General features: G+C 42.6%; 2 protein-coding genes across 3 annotated transcripts in view; both read left to right on the forward strand.

The window, feature by feature from the left end:
- LOC139564643 (Na(+)/H(+) exchanger beta-like) overlaps positions 1 to 6,914 on the forward strand; it is a 44,551-nt gene extending 37,637 nt beyond the window's left edge. Inside the window, exon 12 of the mRNA XM_071384351.1 lies at positions 39 to 6,914. Coding sequence (XP_071240452.1) covers positions 39 to 358 — 320 coding nt within the window. The 3' untranslated portion in view covers positions 359 to 6,914. The remainder of the gene's footprint in view (positions 1 to 38) is intronic.
- Positions 6,915 to 17,289: 10,375 nt separating this feature from the next.
- Positions 17,290 to 22,035, forward strand: part of LOC139564291 (mannosyl-oligosaccharide 1,2-alpha-mannosidase IA-like) — a 205,005-nt gene continuing 200,259 nt past the window's right edge. For both annotated transcript variants that reach the window (XM_071383694.1, XM_071383693.1), the window contains exon 1: positions 17,290 to 19,030. In XM_071383694.1, the coding sequence (XP_071239795.1) occupies positions 18,461 to 19,030 (570 nt within the window). In that variant the 5' untranslated portion in view covers positions 17,290 to 18,460. The remainder of the gene's footprint in view (positions 19,031 to 22,035) is intronic.

The following is a 22,035-nucleotide window of genomic DNA, read 5'->3' on the forward strand; positions in this document are numbered from 1 at the left end:
TACAGTACGCTAACCCTTTCCTTGCCTGCCCCGCGCAGACCCCAACGCCTTCTACAACATCAAGGCCTCTTCAGACGGCGTCCCCACCATCCAGGTGGACCTAGCCTCCCCCCAGTCCCCGGACTCTGTCAACATGCTGAACGAGTTCTCCAAGCGGGGTGCCACGGACCAGGGCCTGGGTCAGAGGGAGGGGGCCGACCGGGATGAGGACCAAGGCCTGATGATGAAGCCGTCCTCGGCCGGGAAAGAGGAGAAGGGAGAAGAAGAGGGGGGCAACAAGAACCCAGGGCTGATGAGGTGTCTGAGTGACCCGGGCCCTAGTAATGAGGACGAGGAGGATGAACCATTCCTTCCCTAAAAAAAACAACTAGCTCCTCCCATTGTGAGGAATAGGGAGGGGTGTGGTTGCAGCAGCTCCTCCCCCTGAGCGGGGGCACTACAGGGGAAAGGTCCACCTCCTCTCATTCCACCACCACCTCATTTGAGTTTGCTATCCCATTGGTTGAGGAACCAATGAAGCCAAAACTGTTAAGAAAGGACTTAGGAAATAACTTGTTTTATGAACCAAAAGAGAAAAGGAGACTATAGCCATCTATAGCCATCTTTTTTCAATAGTTGTCATTGCTCTTTTTTCATTTTTTAAGTGATAGGAAGGCAGTCGCCGCCTTGGGTCATCTTGGGTTTGGTGGGAATTAGCCCGAGAGACGGGGGAACATAATTATGCGTTACCAAAGGTTTGGACTGGTGACAAAGTTCCACATTTGTTTTCATAACCTTTACGATCGTTCTTCTACTTTCAAGAAAAGTCAGACACTTAGAGTAAACCCCTTTTCACTAGGTGCATTTTTATCACACAATTAACCACTTAACTGCTTCTTTTGAATTTCAGGGTTAATATGAGACTGTTGTTTATGTGGTTGTCTTTTGTCATCGTTTGTCATTCAGCTGGTCAGGGTTTTACTTGGTGCTGTACACAGGATGTACTCCACGCTGGATGTAATGTTTTCACTGTGCTAAACTCAATGGACCTCTTTCTTCAAGGTCTCGCCCTAAAGCTAAGGAATGTGCCAAGCGCAGACTTGGAAATGTTGAGATGCAAACCCTGGCATCGCCGCTTCAAGCATCGCCTCTCTATTTGAATCGAACGTACAACATCGCCAGCATCACCGAGACGTGTATGCTGTGCAGTATAAGCTCTATTTACATAAAATAAGGATTGTGATGCAACACCAGGAGATGTGTTGATCTTGAATGGACTTAACTCCCCTATATAAGCCAATCCCTAAAATCACACCAAATACTCTTATCCTCCTGACACCCAGCCAAAACATTTTTTGGAATGTCTTCATTTTGTGTTTTGAGTTACAATAATTTACAAAGACAAATTTGTTTTGCGCTGTAGTGGACATAAAGAAACGGTTGATAGTAAATATAAAAAATGTATATTACAGTAGGTAAACATAGTTGTCACATCCTGATGTCCTCTACAAAGGACATTTTTAATGTGAAAAAAGGATTACACTGCTCTGATAACTCACCAAATTATTTCTAAGATATTTACTAGAAGCAATTTGATTATCAAACTCACAAAATTTTATTTCACAACTACACACACTTATCTTCTTACCACAACATATGCTAATTGTGTTGGCAGCCATTTTGAAAATCCAGGAAGAGAAAGTTATCCAGGTCACACCCCCACTCATGTGATATCATTGAAAAACCCAGAATGTCCTCTCAGGTACAACGGGACTTAATACAGTGGCATGTCAAAGAGAGTGTACAAAAATGAATTGGTGGGTCTCAGGAGGATATGTTCCCTTTAAGAAAATGCTCTAGTATGGGCCATTTCAGAACCATTTTGTGGTGTTTTCTCCATATTCTCTTGCCGGTAGTCGCATCTTACAATTCATCTTACATCTTATGGGTTTGATCTGTTCTTTACTCTCTTGCACCTTATTTACATCAACTGTTTTGACATTTTTAAAAGACCTAGTTGCCAGTTTAACGTTCCCCATTGGTTTTTAGCACTCCCCTTTTGAAAATCTCGTGACATTTTGGGTTTTAGGCATCACTGTAAAGGATGTGAGGAGACTATGGATCTTTATCGTCTAACCACCTCAATGGCCAAGAATATATAATTCATTTAACCTTTTATTTATCCAGGTGAGTCAATTAAAAACTAATTCTTACACTCTGACTACACCGGCTGTGCATGCGTCCACCATTGCGCGTATGTTTGTCGATCCACACCAGACACGCGGGTTAAAATATCAAAACCAACTATGTTCATTTGGGGCAAGTCGAAACACACATGGCACATTTAGCCAGCTAGCTCTTGCTAGGTAGTTTGTCCTAGGAGATGGACATTGGGTTGTAATTGTACCTGACATGCATATTGTCCTTTTTATTAGCTGGTTCTTTGTATAATTTTTGACCCGGTGTGTTTCTCTACTCCGACGTTTAATCCATCGATTAAAAAGGGAAACCTAGTTTGTTTTTAGTTTGTTATCTTTAGTGAACCTCTCCTCGTTTTGTGTCTCAAGCTTTCGCGTGGGTTTGTATCTTCCCGATATCCAATAAGGAGGGGACTTGCAGCGCAACTCTAATAGAACAAAGTTGTATTTTAGCACTTGGCTACGCAGACCCTTCGTCACACGAGTGAGCACCACATGGCCGGTGAGGTTTCCATGTTATTTATCATGATGGCCTGGAGATACAGGTATGAGGACATGGGCAAAACTAGCTATTCAATGCAGTATATTGGTGTAAAATGTGCATAGCGATTTATATTGATTATAACCATTTTAATTGAACGATGCCCTTTAAAGCAAATGCCATGCTGTAATGTCGACGCAAACGAAGAGGTCATCGCTCCTCTGCTAACATTGAGGTCTATAACCATCACGGGCAGTGCGCTAGCTAGTTGTAAGCAAATTCACATCCGAACGCAAGAGCCAACACCTATTCTGCTCGCACAACAGTGTAAAGCTAATCTAGGGTTTGTGTAAGACAATGAAAACCTTGACATGTACAGTATATGCTTGTATAGGTATTATGTATACAGTACATTGCTTCTCTTTTCTACACAAAGCCATACGATCAATAGGAACAATTGAGTAATTGATTTGATTTTGATTTCAAAAGACCGTTAGCTATATGGTCAATGTGATTACTGTTGCCCCTCAACCCACCTACTGTATAACCATCTTAGATTTGTAGCATGAGTGACAACTTTAGCTGGAGTCTAACTGTCTCAACTAGAGAAGCCTAAGATGTCCAAGACCATGGCCTAGTTTGCTGATTGTCACCTTCCTCTCCGACCTCCGTGTGCTGTCACTTTACGCCCAGAAAGAGAGAGAGTCTCGTTACAGCTGAGGAGAGAAGGGAGGAGAGAGAGGGGTCTCGTTACAGCTTAGGGGAGGAGAGCGAGAGGAAGGGAGAGGTGCACGGTGGTTACTGAGGTTACAGTAGAGAGGGGAACATGAGGACGGTGTAATGGCGTGCTTCTAAGAAACCGTGGCCACTCGCGCACATAAAGTACTACATCGTGTGTGTGTGTGGGTGGTGTTCTCCTTTCATGTCCCCATTCCCTCACATGGGCATTGCAGTGACGGGTACTTGTAGGTTGAGTCCAGGAAAGTAAAATATATCAAGCGTCTCACTTTCTTCACTGAAACCAAATTGAATGATGTGTTGAAATGTCAGAGCTTGTTGTAAAGGACAGGCTGCTTCGGCTGTGAGAGTAGACGAGGACAAGGTCTTATTGATCAGAGAGGGGTTTAAAATGAAGCTTTACGGAATGATTGACATTTGATACTTCCCTGGCAGATTTTTCTCTCCATTGTATTGTTATTTAAACGACACCAGAAATCTAGTATAGTATGAACATGACATTTACAAGGTTTCCGAAACGGGTTATGTAAGGGCAGCCATAGAAAGTCAACTTTAGCTTGGAAACTAGCCCTGGAAACTGTTTCTAAAAATTTGCCTTAGTGCTAGTGGAAGAGCAGTTTACTTCGAAGCTTTCCCATTGCACTTTTATTTGGCCACCACTTAAAGACCGTCAATGGTTTCCTGCTGGAAAGGAGGAACTACTGTTATCGTTAGTGTTCAGAAGACCGATCTTTAAATTTATACTGAACAAAAATATAAATGCCACTTGCAACAATTTCAAAGATTTTACAGAGTTACAGTTCACATGAGGAAATCAGTCAATTGAAATCAATTCATTAGGCCCTAATCTATGGATTTCAAATGACTGGGAATACAGATATGCATCTGTTGGTCACAGATAACTTGAAAAAAAATGGTCCTCATGATGGGCCTCAGGAATTTGTCACCGTATTTTCGAGCATTCAAATTGCCATTGATAAAATGCAATTGTGTTTGTTGTCTGTAGCTTATGCGTGCCCATATCATAACCCCCACCAACACCATGGGACACTGTTCACAACATTGACGTCAGCAAACCACTCGCCCACACAACACCCTACATATGATGTGTGGTTGTGAGGCTGGTTGGGCGTACTGTGAGAAATTCTCTAAAACGACATTGGAGGTGGGTTATGGTAGAGAAATGAACATTCAATTCACTGGCAAAAGCTCTGGTGGACATTCCTGCAAGTCAGCATGACAATTGCACACTCCCTCAACTTGAGACATCTGTGGCATTGTGCAGTTTTGTCACAACACATTTTAGTGGCCTTTTATTGTCCCCAGCACAAGGTGCACTTGTGTAATGATCATGCTGTTTAATCACCTTCTTGATATGCCACACCTGTCAGGTGGATGGATTATCTTGGCAAAGGAGAAGTGCTCACTAACAGGGATGTAAACTAATTTGTGCACAAAATCTTTGGCAAAATAACATGTTTTGTGCGTATATAACATTTCTGGGATCTTTTATTTCAGCTCATAAGACTTTAAACCAACACTTTACATGTTGCGTTTATATTTTTGTTCAGTGTAGTTGCCCGGTACATGTAGGCTATCTTAAAATCAAATTCAGGGTGTTTCTCACCAACCATATTGTGCACCAATGGTTTAAACACAGATTTTTCCATCCAAACCGTTTTTGTATCGAAGCAAGCCCTGGTTGGTGTCTGAAAATCATGCAGTGTGTTTGTAACACTCTCGGCATCGTTGTGTTTTCGTTCCTTGCAGACAACTAAATCTCAAGCCATACAACCTGTCTAGGGACTTTAATATTAATTTGTGTATGACAATGCTATGTCTGTCACGTTGCAGCAGCCTTTTGTTCAATACTTCCTGTAGGGAAGGAAGGTGAAGTGGCTTCAATGTCTTGCTTCACTCATTTCCTTAATTGTTCAAATGCAAATGGATTTTTGTTTCCTTTCTCAGATCCACGCTGAATAATTTTTCGCATTTAATGGATTGTTGAAGCTATGTCTGTATAAATTCTCTGGCCTCGTTTGGAAGTGGGTTCATGGAATCGCAAGGAGGAGGGTATTTGTTACCCAGGACTAAGTTTGGCCATGCTTGTGGTTCTGTCTGCGTTATGCGTGCTTTACATGTGTTTAATTGCATTTGTATAATTGCTGCTACATGTGATTTTTCCATTCGGTTCACATGCTTTATTTGGGTTCCTTTGCATTGTATTTCTTCATGTGGTCTACGATGTGTTAATGTGCTTCATTTGGGTTCATTTGCTTTATAGTGCTTCTAGTACTTTATATTCGGTTCACATGCTTTATTTGGTTTCATACACTTTTTACATTGGCTCCATGTGCTTTATATTGCTTCATGTGCTTGACATGGGTCTATGTGCTTTTTAAAGTCACTCCATCTTATGGTTGGCTGCCTTACTGGAACCGAACCAGACTGACATTAGAGACCAAACGCTTCTTTCATCCAAACGAGTGTCGTTACAAAGTGATTGTTCTCCTTACATTGATAGGTTGGAGCACTAGATCATGGGTATGAAAATAACCTTGATATAGGACTATGATGGTTGACAATCTGTCAGAGGGTCATGTTTATTATGGCCTGACCCGTTACTGGCCGTAGTGTAAAAGAGCTGTCTTGTTTTCTTTTCTCCTGCTGAGAGTCGACAGGTGGTTGGACTTGAATAATTATTCCACAGTCATCATTTGCATATGTCCAAAGGGATTTGATTGTCAAAAAAAAAGAAGTGATTTCACTCCTGAAGTGCACATGTGGATATATAACATCTTGATTAAACATACTGCAGCCTGGTACATTTATAAGCGATGAACAATGTATGTAGACTTCCTTTCCTTACCTCTGAGTCTGTAACAATTTGCCACGCCATATTGATAAAAGCACTTTAACCGATACCTTTAACTCTAAAGCAAGAGCAATAAGTACGGGTATTTTGGTCACACAGGCTTTGCATGGCTAGTGTATGTGTGGTATACTAGTTTACGGTAAGGTCAGGTGCGAATTTGGATCCGTCTATGCCAACATGCAAGACAGAGAAGCAGGGAAGCAGTTTAACTTTGACTTAAATCCGACTAGGATGAATGCTTTTCTTCGTGAATTCCCTTGCTCTGCTACAGATGCGTCCACAGCATGGCGATTGTATTGCCCACCAGCCACTCATCTGTTGTTTTTTACCTAGATCTCTTTTTTTCTGTGTTAATGTCGGCTAATTGATCTCCAGTGATTTGCAATGTGTACTTCGCAATAATACAAATATTTTATTTTCTATACAAGTGAATTCAAATCTATAAGTCAATATGTTATATAAATATATAATGTTACTGTAAAACATCAGACTGTATGAAAAATGACACTAGTGACAACTGTGCACTGTATTGTTGGTTAGCCTAGCTTAAGCATTCCAAACCTTGGATTACGAAAACAAACTAATGCAGTAATGTTGAAATGAAACAATATACCAAATTAAAGTTGTAATTTATCAAAATAAATGTTTCTCTGATACAATGTTTCTTTCTGCAATACAATTACTACTGATTCTCCAGTCAAAGTAGGCCTAATTTGCTTCAAAGGTCAGCTATAAAGAAAAAGGCTGGGCTTCAATGCAAGAGGTGTTAAAGCGTGCAGCAATATACAGCCAACAATGACTTTTTAAAGTCATTTCCATAACATTTGCGGAGATCACATTTATGGTAAACGCTGCCCATTTCCATTGAGTCCCGGCCAACGTACTCTACAACTACAGTACCAGTCAAAAGTTTGGACACACCTACTCATTCAATGTTTTTTCTTTATTTTTAAAAAATAGGGAGAGTAGCAACAGTGCTGAACTTTCTCCATTTGTAGACAATTTGACTGATGAACATCAAGGCTTTTAGAGATACTTTTGTAACCCTTTCCAGCTTTATGGAAGTCAACAATTCTTAATCTTAGGTCTTCTGATATATCTTTTGTTTGAGGCATGGTTCACATTACGCAATGCTTCTTGTGAATTGCAAACTCAAATTTTGTGAGTTTTTTACAAGGCAAGGCAGCTCTAACCAACATCTCCAATCTCGTCTCATTGATTGTACTCCAGATTAGCTGACTCCAATTAGCTTTTGGAAAAGTCATTAGCCTAGGGGTTCACATACTTTTTCCAACCTACACTGTGAATGTTTAAATGATGTATTCAATATAGACAAGAAAAATACAATTTGTGTGTTATTAGTTTAAGCACACTGTCTATTGTTGTGACAGACGAAGATCAGATAAAATGTTATGACCAATTTATGCAGAAATCCAGGTAATTCCAAAGGGTTCACATACTTTTTCTTCCCACTTCACTTCTGTATACTTTCCCAGTACATTATGAACATGTCATTCTTAATCTTTGCAGAAGGGGGAGTGATGTACCATCATATTACAGCAAACCTGTACAATAACTTTAGACAAAGTAAACAATGCACTTTGATGCATTTTCTCAAGGGTTTTGACAATTTTGTGAATCATTTCTTACTTTTGGAACAATACAGCACTGTGGATGCTTGGCCTACTCTAATTGGATGAGCTCCATTTGTTTTTGACCCTCCTAGAATGAATTGGCTGCCCCTGACAAGATTTAAATTAGCCTACATTCTCTGGCGTTGCAGCGAATTCGCAGTCATCGAGACTGCTAAATATGCAATACTAGCAACACATTTGACACTGTCGATTTATCCTGTCTATTTAGTCCTCTTTTGCTTGCCAAACGCCTTGCGTGAGGACCCACAATACTCTCCCGAATATGGTGGGACAAGATAAATGTGCTCTATTACCATGAATACACCCTGTTTATTTTCTCTTGATCACATTTTAATGTTGGAGTAGCTGGAATAATACATGTGACTGTTTGTCATATTTGATTATTTTTACATTCAGAAGAGCCAGGGAAAATAGTTTTAAAGGCAGGGTTTATCTGTCCAGCCTGAGAGACATAGGCAGGAATAGCCAGAAGATGGTGCTGTGCAACCAAAAATGGACTTGGGTTTTGCTTTTGGGTGAGCACTATCCAAGTATCACAGAGCAGGCGTTTACCATTTTAGATTGTATCCCATTGATATTTTATAACTACCTAGCAAACACGGACATTTAATCACTGCAGTTGATATGGAATAAGGTTTACAGTGTTCCAATTCCATTGGGTTAATGGTCTGTTTATTGCATTCTATTCTAATTTCTATGGTCGACATACCTGCTGTAAAGTATGGCTAATTGTTGTTTTAGCCATTAAAAAGCCATTGCTTGAATGTTCCTATCAAGAGTGTTTTGGAATTGAATTGAGCGTACCAAACAGCCTCTAGAGGTCTACTAAAGGAGTGTGTGGGTGGAAAATGTCTCTTCTCCTCTATTAGAGGATTATTTCCGCAGTTATCTTATTCCAACGCATGAGGACTAAACATTAGAGAAGGCTGAGAGAAACCTGTGGGGGGCTGTTAGCCCCTGGTCGATAACCATCACTCAGACAAAATGATCGCCTTGGTCAGTTGTGCATCCGAAATGAAGACCGGAAGCAAAGGAACAGGGCACTAAACTGACGCCCTGCAACAAAGCAGTTGGCCATCTAATTTGCCTGAATATTCTGAAATAATAACTTTGTTTTCAGAATCATAAGCTTGAAATGGGTATGGTCTAATTTATTCATCAACCAAAAACAAATATCTATGTTTAGCTTTTTTAATTAACCAGAAAATCAACTGTTATTCCTGGTTGTTTATCAAAGTTAGCTGACTAACTAATTGATCCTGCTTTAATGCCCCTCTGGTTCCAACAATAACCGTAATTAAATTGGACTGGGGTAGACACCAATGTCAATGATGGATTATTGATTTGCTGTGGATTACATTTACAAACATGCAATTGTCACATAAGCCACACATCTAAACAATGGGATTCAGAATCCCCCAACTGCCCCTGCTAAATAGATTTCTTGCCAGAAGGGTCACCATCCCTTTGGAAAACTCAATGTTCTTAATTGAAATAGAAATGGATTCCATTGAAAAAGAAGAGTTGGATAATCTGCTAATGGGATAATGGACTGAGACTCATGTTAGTCGGTCGTTGTTCTGGGCTAGTTTTTCATATCCGTCTCGAAGGACCATGACAAAGAGAGGGGGCAACAGACACATGCTTTACCAGTTCTGGTCCTTAAGAAGTTAGTGATGATCATTAGAAACCATGAGAGTTCAAGGATCACAGGAGGAACACCCCTTCAGTCATCACCAACACACAGAAGACAGACGGCACCATTTGAGGGCAGCCACAACAGCCCCAGCACGTCACCCCCGAGGCAACCTTTGGGTGGAAATAGGTGGGGGGGATGCTCACTGGGGTAAATAAGATCTAAATAAAACAGGATGGGGGTAAATAAGATCTAAATAAAACAGGATGGGGGTAAATAAGATCTAAATAAAACAGGATGGGGGTAAATAAGATCTAAATAAAACAGGATGGGGGTAAATAAGATCTAAATAAAACAGGATGGGGTAAATAAGATCTAAATAAACAGGATGGGGTAAATAAGATCTAAATAAACAGGATGGGGTAAATAAGATCTAAATAAACAGGATGGGGTAAATAAGATCTAAATAAAACAGGATGGGGGTAAATAAGATCTAAATAAAACAGGATGGGGGTAAATAAGATCTAAATAAAACAGGATGGGGGTAAATAAGATCTAAATAAAACAGGATGGGGTAAATAAGATCTAAATAAAACAGGATGGGGGTAAATAAGATCTAAATAAAACAGGATGGGGTAAATAAGATCTAAATAAACAGGATGGGGTAAATAAGATCTAAATAAACAGGATGGGGTAAATAAGATCTAAATAAACAGGATGGGGGTAAATAAGATCTAAATAAACAGGATGGGGGTAAATAAGATCTAAATAAAACAGGATGGGGTAAATAAGATCTAAATAAAACAGGATGGGGTAAATAAGATCTAAATAAAACAGGATGGGGTAAATAAGATATCATTAAACAGGATGCCATTGGATGTTCTTTGTATCTAATTGGCTGTTCGTGGGGAAAAAATTGGTCAATATCATAGTAATTACCAGCGGTTAAAACAAATCAGGGATCGATCTTGATGCAACTTGGAAATTCCATCCCCCGAAGTCAGAAGTCAAAGCTGCTAATCTGGCTCTCGAGGATCAAGGCACGACAACTGCCAGGATGAAAAACAAACAACAATTGACAGTGAGTATTTTAGTGACTATTTACAAGTTATAGCAACATATGAGTCTATTGAAATCTCCAGGGAAAAACACAACACCCTTCCTTTTGATCTTACCAAATACAACATGATGAGCAAAGAAAATCATTCCAGGCATTTTGTTTTCCTTCCGTTAATGAGACCTCGCAACCGTCGGATCTTCTGTTGAAAGGCTCTGAGAGACATTAGCTACTCCACATCAAACTAGCTGAAGATAACTCTTCCTGAAGCGTCCAATACAGCAACTATAACATCGACACATCAACCCCTGGGTCACAACAAGCCTCTCCGCTGTAAAGGTTTAAAAGAGCAGAATATTGACCAGCAAGAAATACAACCAGCCCCTAGTGTGTAAACCACTACCCCTGGACCAGATGAAAATAAGGGGCAGCCATTAATAACTGGCTGCTTGTCCACTTCAGCCTATCAACCAGACATGCCTGCCACACAGACAGGCCTGCCGCTACACAGCTCAGGACAGACGGCAGCACAACATGCTGGGAGGAACTATCTGGGCCTACCTATCATGATGGAGAACGTTCAACCTATGGCGGTGCCTGCACTGGCTTCACAAAGGAGGGACAATACATTTGTAAAATGATTGTGTTTCTGGGATGCAATGTCAATGAGTGTATTTCTTACGGAATTACACAATAGAGATTGTGGCTATAACCCAAGTTCTGTTGTTTTTAACCCTGCATATTTGAGAGTGTAGAGGGAGCGGTCAAAAAGAGAGAGGGGTGAATATGATGGGATGTAGCCCAGTCACTCATAGGGACTTTTGTGAACTTTTCGAGTGTTGGAAACATTTTAAACAAACTGTGGATGTTTGACTTAGTCTAATTTGATGTGCCCTATATTTGTTTTTGACACTTAAACACAGATTGTGTTGGCTGCCTTGCTAAAATTTAACTGGCATCCTGGCATAGCACTGCCAATTCACATTTGGAGTGTGAGATGGGTCATTCCACCGATTCTGTGCTTTTTTGAGAAGTGAAACTTGAAGAAAGAAAAAAAAAAGATTTTTATTTCATATTTAACATTCTGTGATAAAGAGCTCATGTTCAACTTCATAAATATTTTTTTCCCATCTCAAGAGGTTAAATAAAAAAGGACTATAGTAAGTGCCGAATAAAATCCACTCAGTATTTTTGTTAAACAGAAAACCCAAACATGGCAGCAGATCCACAAGGTCTGCCATGAGAGGTGACGGTATAGTTCCCTTAAGGAAAAGCACCTTTAGTAAATCCGCTTTCTCTGTGAGAGCTTCCCATGTCTGGAATACACTGCCATCAGACACACATAACTGCACCACATATCACACTTTCACAAAATGCATGAAGACATGGCTAAAGGTCAATCAGATTTGTGAACATAATCCCTAGCTGTGTATTGCCGCTTTCCATGTCTGTTGTCTGTAGCTTGTGAGGTGTGGAAATACTTTGTTGCTTTTATGAATTTTGTCTTGCTGCTTTTTGTTCTATGTTGCTCTGTCTGTATGCTACGTCTTGCTTGTCCTATGCTATGTCTTGCTTGTCCTATGTTGCTCTGCGTGTGCTCAATGATTGTCTATATTGTAATTGTTTTTAATAACCTGCCCAGGGACTGCGGTTGGAAATTAGCCGGCTGGCTAAAACCGGCACTTTTACTGAAACGTTGAAAAATAAAATAAACTCAAACTCAAAAATAAATAAACTCCAATAACAGGGTTGACGATTCCATCTTAAATCAGCCCAAAATTCCCTTATGACAGAGGGAATCAAAATCAAATCTTATTGGTCACATATTTAGCAGATGTTATTGCGGGTATTGCGAAATACTTGAGTTTCTAGCTCCAACTGCAGTAATATCTAACAAGTAATACCTAACAATTTGTAACGCTCGTCGTTAGGTGGAAGAGAGGAGGACCAAAGCGCAGCGTGGTATGTTTCCATATTTATTGGAAACACTTAACAACACGAACAAAACAATAAAATGAAACTAACGACGCTACAGACCTGAACATGTGAACATACAGACAACGAAGAACGCCATGAACAGGAACAATCACCCACAACCAAACAGTGAGAACAGCCTACCTAAATATGGTTCCCAATCAGAGGAAACGTGCTTTTACACTATGATCTGACTATTAGATGTTTAATGTTTCTTTATATTAAAACAAAGAAACATATATTAAAACATTAAATGTTTAATGTTTCACCATATTAAAACAGGAGTTCAGTTCACATAACAGGGTTGACTTTAAAAAGAGGGACAGACGTAAATGAATCACTAATCACAAAGGAATAATAATCTCCAGAAATGACTTTGTGAAAGCAACTAAATAACCAGGGCTCTATAATTATGGTGAAAACTTGGAGACATTCTGGGAATAAGTGGGTTCAAATGTTCCTAGAATTCACACAGGGTGCATGGAGGGACATTTTTTTACTTTAGCAAGTCTTTATTCATATTGAAAATCTGATGTATTGAATTATCCTTGTGGTCTATTTTAAACATATAGACCATATAACAGGCTTTTAAAATTAAATATCGGTGCACAATTTCTACTTAAAATATTAAAGGGACGCAAAAGGCACTCATTTCGTGGAATGACCCAAATATGCATAAGGGGCCTAGACCGAAAGCAGCGACACATTTAGGCTCCATCAATCTGTTTATTCATAATGCCGCAGTTAAATCGCCGTGACTCATTTGCCTGTCAAACGGCTTGCCGTGAGGACCCACAATGCTCTCTAATATAGTGGGACAAGATAAATGTGCACTATTTGCATGAACACTTCTGTTTATTTCCTCTTGATCACCTTTTAATGTTGGGAGTAGGTGTCCTTCGTGTGGAATAAAACCGTAGGCTGTTGAAGTCATTTTTATTTCCCATCATTTACAAACATGGCCGAAGGGATGGAGTAAAAATCATTTTGAGGGTTTTATTTGTCATTCCTGGAATACTCCTCAGGCTGCTACTTTGGAACCAGTTAAATGTTATTGTACTTTTGGATATAAAAACAAATACACTTTTTTGTAGGGCAGTCGGTGGCAGAGCAAGCACATTCTCTGAATAATACACATTGATGTGCAGTGAGGTTGCAAGATCAGTGAGTCTAGAGGAAGCCAGGCCAACAAAGTGATGTCCAATGAGATAGCGTTCATCCAGACAGGCTCAATGCCATGGCAGCAAGAGACCACATTTCCAAAAGACATAGGCAAGAGCAGCCAGAAGATGGTGCTGTGCCCTATCCTAGTACCACAGAGCAGACCTTTTAAAATGATCTTCCATTGTATTCCACGGGCTTGTTTGATTGAGAACTGACTGGCTAGCACACAAGGATATATAACCACTGCAGTTAAGTAGTAATAAGGTTCATTCCGTTTGCTTAATGGTCTGTTGGCAATAGCATTAGTGGTTTGCAATTGCATTTGTGCATTTCTAATTTCCATGGTCCATATACCTGCTGTAATGTATGGCTGGCTAATGGTTGTTTAGGTACTAAAAACAGTAAACCATTCTCCTCAAAATAATGTTTTGAAATTCATTTGAGCAAGCTAAACATGCACTGGACTTCAGCTGAGTTCCCAGCTTCTCAGTTATCTAGTCCAGCGTGTAGTAACCTGGATGAATAGGCCTGTAGACTAACATCGATTTGCAATTCGTGGTCCACTTAGGAAAATCCTGACTCACAGATCATTTTATATCAGCGTGTTGGGATTTGCACATGGTCATGAATTATCAACATATACTGTACAGTAGGCCTACAAACCCCCTAACTTAAGACCTGTCCTTGGAAGATCTGGACACGTAACGGATAGATGTCTGCGCAGCCACAGTCATGTTATGAATCGCACAATGTTGGAGATATTAAGGACTTTCCGACTCTCTCACAACATCTGCATGAGGAGGTCAGTTTGTCCTACACCGACCGTCTCCTTTAGCTCGCCCTCTATAGTTGTCCTGACACGCAGCCCTTGCTGGCTTCTCTCACACGTTAAGACTGTGCAGTCAGCACTACTATCTCTGTCTGTCCCTTGTGCAACAAGTCAAAATGGCCTCTTTACTCCCCACAGGATTGATTGGCGTAGTTGAGCTGCAAACCTCAGACCTGCTCTATATCCATTAGTTCCAGTGTCAGGGTTCATTTTCCCCGGTGCTTAAAAAAAGAAATAGCAGCGTCTGTGATATTATTAATCCAGACAACGCTGGCACAGGCCAATACGTCTCCACAACAAAACGGTTTGATGTGTTAGAATGAACACGACACCGAGATGGACTTTTTCCATTTGTGCCTCGCTTTGAACAATGACTAAAACCTTGATTCATTGGTAAAGGAATGATGAATGTTTGAATACGAGAACAAGGCGTACGTCTTCTAGTCAAACAGAAGAACAGCCCGACTCTGGAGGATAGACGTATTGATGGATCATTAAATAAGCCTCAATTGTAAAGTGATGTCTGCATGCCAAATCATAGATCTAAATGTAGAGGAACAGGAAAAGGAAGGCTAACAAGCAGAAGACTCAATTCTTTCTATATCATGAAGAGGTTTCTTTCCTGATGAAGTTTATATAATTGTTTACCCACTGGGCACAGCGTCAATTCAACGTCTATTCCACGTTGGCTCAACGTCATTTCATTGAAAAGACGTGGACACGACGTTGATTCAACCATTGTGTGCCCAGTGGGTAATGATTATAGAGGACAATATGACTCCCCTCTAAAGTGAGGAATGTATGTCCAGTATGTATTTTCTACGCACTAGTGATCCAATGTGTTCCTTATTCAGCCAATAACACTGTTTCCCATATGTGTCAAGGCTGTTTTGTGGATCCCCACAATTCACTATGCATGACATGATATGCATGCAGCGAACCCATCCACTCAGAACTGTACTGTTTCAACAACGAGAGAAAGCAAAGCACAAAGAGATGTACTTTCAAGGATACACTGAATGATACATCTGCTTGCAATGAGAGAGCTGGGAGTGTGTTATGTATCTCGTTTATCCTCATGATAAACTAGCCTGTCGCTGACCTACAGATCTCCGTGCCAACTCAACTGCAACTCGTACCATTGAGACACATTGATTAGTAACATTAGACTTGACTCCCAGTGTCATAACATTTTATGACACGGTAATAACCATGTCATATTGTCATAACAGCGGACATAACTTGTCATAACCTACTTTTTTTTATCTACTTTGCAACTACTTTGCGTGTTAGCTAACCCTTCTCCTAACCCTAACCTTAAAACCCTTTAACTTAACTCCTAACCTCTCTGGGATAGGGGGCAGTATTTTCACGTCCGGATGAAAAGCGTGCCCAAAGTAAACTGCACCCTAACCTTAACCCTTTAACTTAACTCCTAACCCTAACACTTAGAGCTAGCTATCATTAGCGTTAGCCACCTAGCTAACATGAGCAACAACAAATTGGAATTTGTAACATATCATACGTTAGCAAATGTTGTACCATATTGTACCACAACCCACTTCGTAACATGTACGAATTGCAATTTGTAAAATATTGTACGAATTGAAAATTGTAACATATCATAGAGAATGGATGATGAGATTCATAAATTAATATATACCATACAAAATGTAATATATACCATACAAAATGTAATATATCATACTAAATGGAGTGTCTCGGATTTACCTACAGAATAATAAGAAATGCTCTGAGACCAGGTTGCAAAGAAATACATGGGGTGATTGAACAGTTCATTCTCCTCTTTTGCTTTCCTCGCTGTAAATTACAAGCAGCTAGTCTGATTGAATTACATCTACAGTGGGATGTGTTGACAGTCAGACTCTGGGGTCAAATAGAGTGTGAGAATTACATAAACAACTGCTCAACACACATTTGAACATTATCCTGAGCCCAATGCCACTTAAGCAGATGTACCCAAGATTCCCCAAACCAAGCATTATTAGGCCCAGAGAGAGAGAGAGAGACTATAATATGTATTTTTGTTCTCCATGCATTATAGGTGTCCTGTAAACTCTTTGATGGTGCTCACCACACCCTCCCCATCTTCCAGTTGGTTTGAGAATGCTATGCATAGCTCTTTAGTTAAAGCTACCACCATGTTAATTGGGACCATTTATCTTATTTTGTCTCTGGACAACAGCATGTCTGCAATTTATCATCTGCCCTCCCCTCTCTTCTTATATGCAGAGGTAGAACTTTCCAAACTTTTGGCATGTGATTAGCATACTGTTTCTATGCAACGGAAGCACAATTCTTCATTACACATCCTATGTTGAATCTGGTCAATGTTACTACCTTTCATATTAGATGTTGTCTTATAATATCTATGGACTTAAACATCATTTTGGCAGTCTATTCGTCATAAAGACTATTTTGGCTACTTTGAGTTATTAATGCATGGAGTGGTGACCGGTGCCATGGATTATTACGTCCCTAGATAAAAAATAAAATAAAAAACACCTAAATGGCAAAAAATAATATAATAATATCTACAATCGTATTGATATATATGCCCCACCCAAACGGTAGGGTAAAATTAGATTATCCAATACTGCATTTTTGGGAATAGGACCACAGCCCTTTTGGTTCATAATTGACCGCCCAGAGAGCCCGATAAACCCCCTGCTGCTGGTCCTCCCTTCGACTGTGGGTTCGTATGCCTTTACCGTGTCTCCATCAAGAGAGCCCGAACAACCCACTCGGTTTAGCAACAGTATTCGTTTCACTCTAGCCTATATTTTATGTATTCTTTCTCCCGCTCTGCGCTGATGGCGAGCAAGCGGGCGAACACTGTACAAAAAGGGTGCGCACGAGAAGACAAACCCTAGACGGCGGGTGGAAGACACGATGTGTTGATGGGATTGAACTGCAAGCGGCACTATTTCTCTTGGATGGTTGGCTTTTAGTCTCCATTCTACAGATTTTTGGAAGCTAAAATACATTCGTGCGCGTACGCGACACCGTATTCGTTCACCTTCGCTGTGTGGGTTGTGTGCTGCGTATTCAGATATGATGAGAGACTGAAGAACGTGCCGATTTCTAACGGACGGTGGCGGCATGAATAAATATACGTGTTCATACAGCAGAAGCATCCGCCTACCTTACAGGATACAAAACCAGATGCTTGGGTTTCTTCGGTTATACACATCATTCTGTGACCTGCAACGGGGACCGCTATGAACGAACCTGCCGACAAAGACGCTCTACGCTTGCTTTTACCATCCGGTGATGTATTTTTCAATGATTGGCACGCCTTGGAATAATGAAGATAAGATCAACTTTACTTTGGCTTTGTGATGGGTGCATTTTAGGATCAATAGCCTACGTAAAGTAACGAAACATCTTGTGTCATTTTAGCGTAGATTTCCGCATATTCCGTTATTTTACATCCATCGATTTAGTGCGGATTACGCAAACACAAGTGGCATTTATTATAAACCTGTCTTTTTCTTTGTGAATGTGAGATATTGAAAAAAAAACTTAAAATGCCTATGCTATGACTGTCATGACCAATACCTGCTAATGTAAGGCACACATTATTGATCTCATTGCCAAACGTGATTGCTAAAATTGAAAGGTAAACTTTACCTATGCAGGTCCAATCGATTGCACGATAAGGAGAGTTGTGGCGATCAGTTTGTCACAGGGGTGTGTTTTTCAGCCCCTCATATCAACTTTTACACATGAAACCAGACACATAGGGAAACTTCCCAGCAGAGATAGTGTGAGAGTGGAGTGTTGTACAACCATTGTAGCCTATAGCCTACTGCTGAATAAGTTAAGGCAATCATAAAGAAAAACAATTTCAATGGTTTTCCGAAAGTTGCCCGGTGTGTCAGCATCGGGCATGGGTCTTCGCCTATCCCAGAAATTCGTCTTTCTACTTTTTCTCTCGGGCTTGGTAACTCTGTGTTTCGGGGCCTTATTCTTCTTACCTGACTCTGTCCGTTTGAAACGTATTTTTCTCTCAAAGACGGAGAGCCAACCAGTAACGGTAGGGTCTGAAAATGATGTAAGGGAGCATCTTAAGAAGGAAGCAAAGGACCCAGAACATCTCCGGGGCATCACCTCGGCCAAAGGGGAGACAAGCACAAAACTCAAAGCCTTGAGCCGCAAGCCCTCTGTCACCAATGAGGCTAAAACGGATAAGAAAGTCGCTGGCGGGGAAGCGTTGGAGGACATGATGCTATCGAGGTCTAAAACGGACTCGGCTTCTAAATATGAGAAAGTGACCTCGTCTTCTAACCAGGGTGCCAACACGGATACTTCTTTCGATTACAACAAGTTTAAAAAATGTCTGCTAAAGCCGCCCTTGGGGATCGAACATGGCAAGCCGAGCGACCCTCAAACCCTTCAGCGTCGGGAGAAAGTCAAGGAGGTAAGATGATAAGCAGTCACAGTGTAATACAGTTATCTACACAACAGCTGGGGGATCCCTGTCCTAAGCTGTCAAATCATTGCAGACCAATTGTCACAATATGAAATGCCACTGCAATGTAATACAAGTAATCAACATGTGCAGTAATTACGCATCAAGCTGCCTACGAAAATTGTTTTTTTAATGTGGCCACTGGCCAGAAGGAGGGTTCACTTCCCAATAATATGGAAAAGATGGTCCGAACATGCTCTCTGTGATCTCTGATAAGGTTTTAGGCTAGACATCTTACAGTCACACAGATTGTTAGTGACTATGCAAAATGGAATGTGTCATTGTTAGTGCATAACAATGGTTATAGATATGAGGCGTTGAGGGTAATGAAGGTGATTTTATGGGCTAACACACACACAACACACACACACACACACACACACACACACACACACACACACACACACACACACACACACACACAGCACTGTCTACACACCAACTACTATTATGTTTGCCTAACCAACTTGTTCTGGGCAGACTGCTACAGGACTACCTCCAGGGGTATGGCAGCAGCCTGCTGTTCAGCTCTGTGAAGTTCAGTAATGACTGAGAGTGAGAGCATATGTCTATACTGTACCACACATCCTCACCGACTCAGGGCAGAGGAGACAGGGGAGAGAGCAGAGGAGACGGGAGAGAGCAGAGGAGGCAGGGGCGAGAGCAGAGGAGGCAGGGGCGAGAGCAGAGGAGACAGGGGAGAGAGCAGAGGAGGCAGGGGAGAGAGCAGAGGAGGCAGGGGAGAGAGCAGAGGAGACAGGGGAGAGAGCAGAGGAGACAGGGGAGAGAGCAGAGGAGACAGGGGAGAGAGCAGAGGAGACAGGGGAGAGAGCAGAGGAGACAGGGGAGAGAGCAGAGGCAGGGGAGAGAGCAGAGGAGGCAGGGGAGAGAGCAGAGGAGACAGGGGAGAGAGCAGAGGAGACAGGGGAGAGAGCAGAGGAGACAGGGGAGAGAGCAGAGGAGACAGGGGAGAGAGCAGAGGAGGCAGGGGAGAGAGCAGAGGAGGCAGGGGAGAGAGCAGAGGAGGCAGGGAAGAGAGCAGAGGAGGCAGAGAGCAGAGGAGACAGGGGCGAGAGCATGGGAGAGAGCAGAGGAGGCAGAGAGCAGAGGAGACAGGGGAGAGAGCAGAGGAGGCAGGGGAGAGAGCAGAGGAGGCAGGGGAGAGAGCCGAGGAGACAGGGGAGAGAGCAGAGTAGACAGGGGAGAGAGCCGAGGAGACAGGGGAGAGAGCAGGGGAGAGAGCAGAGGAGGCAGGGGAGAGAGCCGAGGAGGCAGGGGAGAGAGCAGAGGAGGCAGGGGAGAGAGCAGAGGAGACAGGGGAGAGAGCAGAGGAGGCAGGGGAGAGAGCAGAGGAGGCAGGGGAGAGAGCAGAGGAGGCAGGGGAGAGAGCAGAGGAGACAGGGGAGAGAGCCGAGGAGACAGGGGAGAGAGCCGAGGAGACAGGGGAGAGAGCAGGGGAGAGAGCAGAGGAGGCAGGGGAGAGAGCAGAGGAGGCAGGGGAGAGAGCCGAGGAGGCAGGGGAGAGAGCCGAGGAGGCAGGGGAGAGAGCCGAGGAGGCAGGGGAGAGAGCAGAGGAGACAGGGGAGAGAGCAGAGGAGACAGGGGAGAGAGCAGAGGAGGCAGGGGAGAGAGCAGAGGAGACAGGGGAGAGAGCAGAGGAGACAGGGGAGAGAGCAGAGGAGACAGGGGAGAGAGCAGAGGAGACAGGGGAGAGAGCAGAGGAGACAGGGGAGAGAGCAGAGGAGACAGGGGAGAGAGCAGAGGAGGCAGGGGAGAGAGCAGAGGAGGCAGAGAGCAGAGGAGACGGGAGAGAGCATGGGAGAGAGCAGAGGAGGCAGGGGAGAGAGCAGAGGAGACAGGGGAGAGAGCAGAGGAGACAGGGGAGAGAGCAGAGGAGACAGGGGAGAGAGCAGAGGAGACAGGGGAGAGAGCCGAGGAGACAGGGGAGAGAGCAGGGGAGAGAGCAGAGGAGGCAGGGGAGAGAGCCGAGGAGGCAGGGGAGAGAGCCGAGGAGGCAGGGGAGAGAGCCGAGGAGACAGGGGAGAGAGCAGAGGAGACAGGGGAGAGAGCAGAGGAGACAGGGGAGAGAGCAGAGGAGACAGGGGAGAGAGCAGAGGAGACAGGGGAGAGAGCAGAGGAGACAGGGGAGAGAGCAGAGGAGACAGGGGAGAGAGCAGAGGAGACAGGGGAGAGAGCAGAGGAGGCAGGGGAGAGAGCAGGGGAGAAAGCAGAGGAGGCAGGGGAGAGAGCAGAGGAGGCAGGGGAGAGAGCAGAGGAGGCAGGGGAGAGAGCAGGGGAGACAGGGGAGAGAGCAGAGGAGACAGGGGAGAGAGCAGAGGAGGCAGGGGATAGTGTTGGGACAAACAGGCAGTGTCCAGTATGCATGGATGGCTTTGGGACATTGCATGTGACAGGGATGTGGCATGCTGTCATTTCCACTTACTCTGTTGTCACCCTCTCAATGTCCTCACATGCCTCCCTTCTATCTGGTGGTCATGTTGTTAAGTGATAATCAACAGTCCCACACCATTGTCACTAACATTTTGTCCTAGTATTGAATCAGCGGGAAAGTCCACTCTAGTCTAGTGTGTAACCTTGAAAGAAGCACTGAATGAATCACCCCCCCCCCCCAAAAAACTGTGTTTTAGAAAAGCATAGAGGTTAACAACTATCTGGCTGGCTCTAGTGGCTGGCTATCTACAGTATAGCATAGTGCAGGTATCCCCAATTACATTCAGCCGTGGGCCAATTTTTCCTTGAGCTGGTGGTCGCTGGGCCGGAACATAGTTATAAATCATTTGTACACTGCAAATTGACCACAAGAATCCCAAACAGATATAGTGTTTGACAAAACCTTGATTACGTTGGGATACGATCACATACGCCTCTCTATTTCTGCGTGGGAATACTTGGGAACAGATGTCCTGAATTAAAATCACTTTGAGCTTCTGGTG

The sequence above is a fragment of the Salvelinus alpinus genome, chromosome 35 (assembly GCF_045679555.1).
Source record: "Salvelinus alpinus chromosome 35, SLU_Salpinus.1, whole genome shotgun sequence".
NCBI lineage: Eukaryota > Metazoa > Chordata > Actinopteri > Salmoniformes > Salmonidae > Salvelinus > Salvelinus alpinus.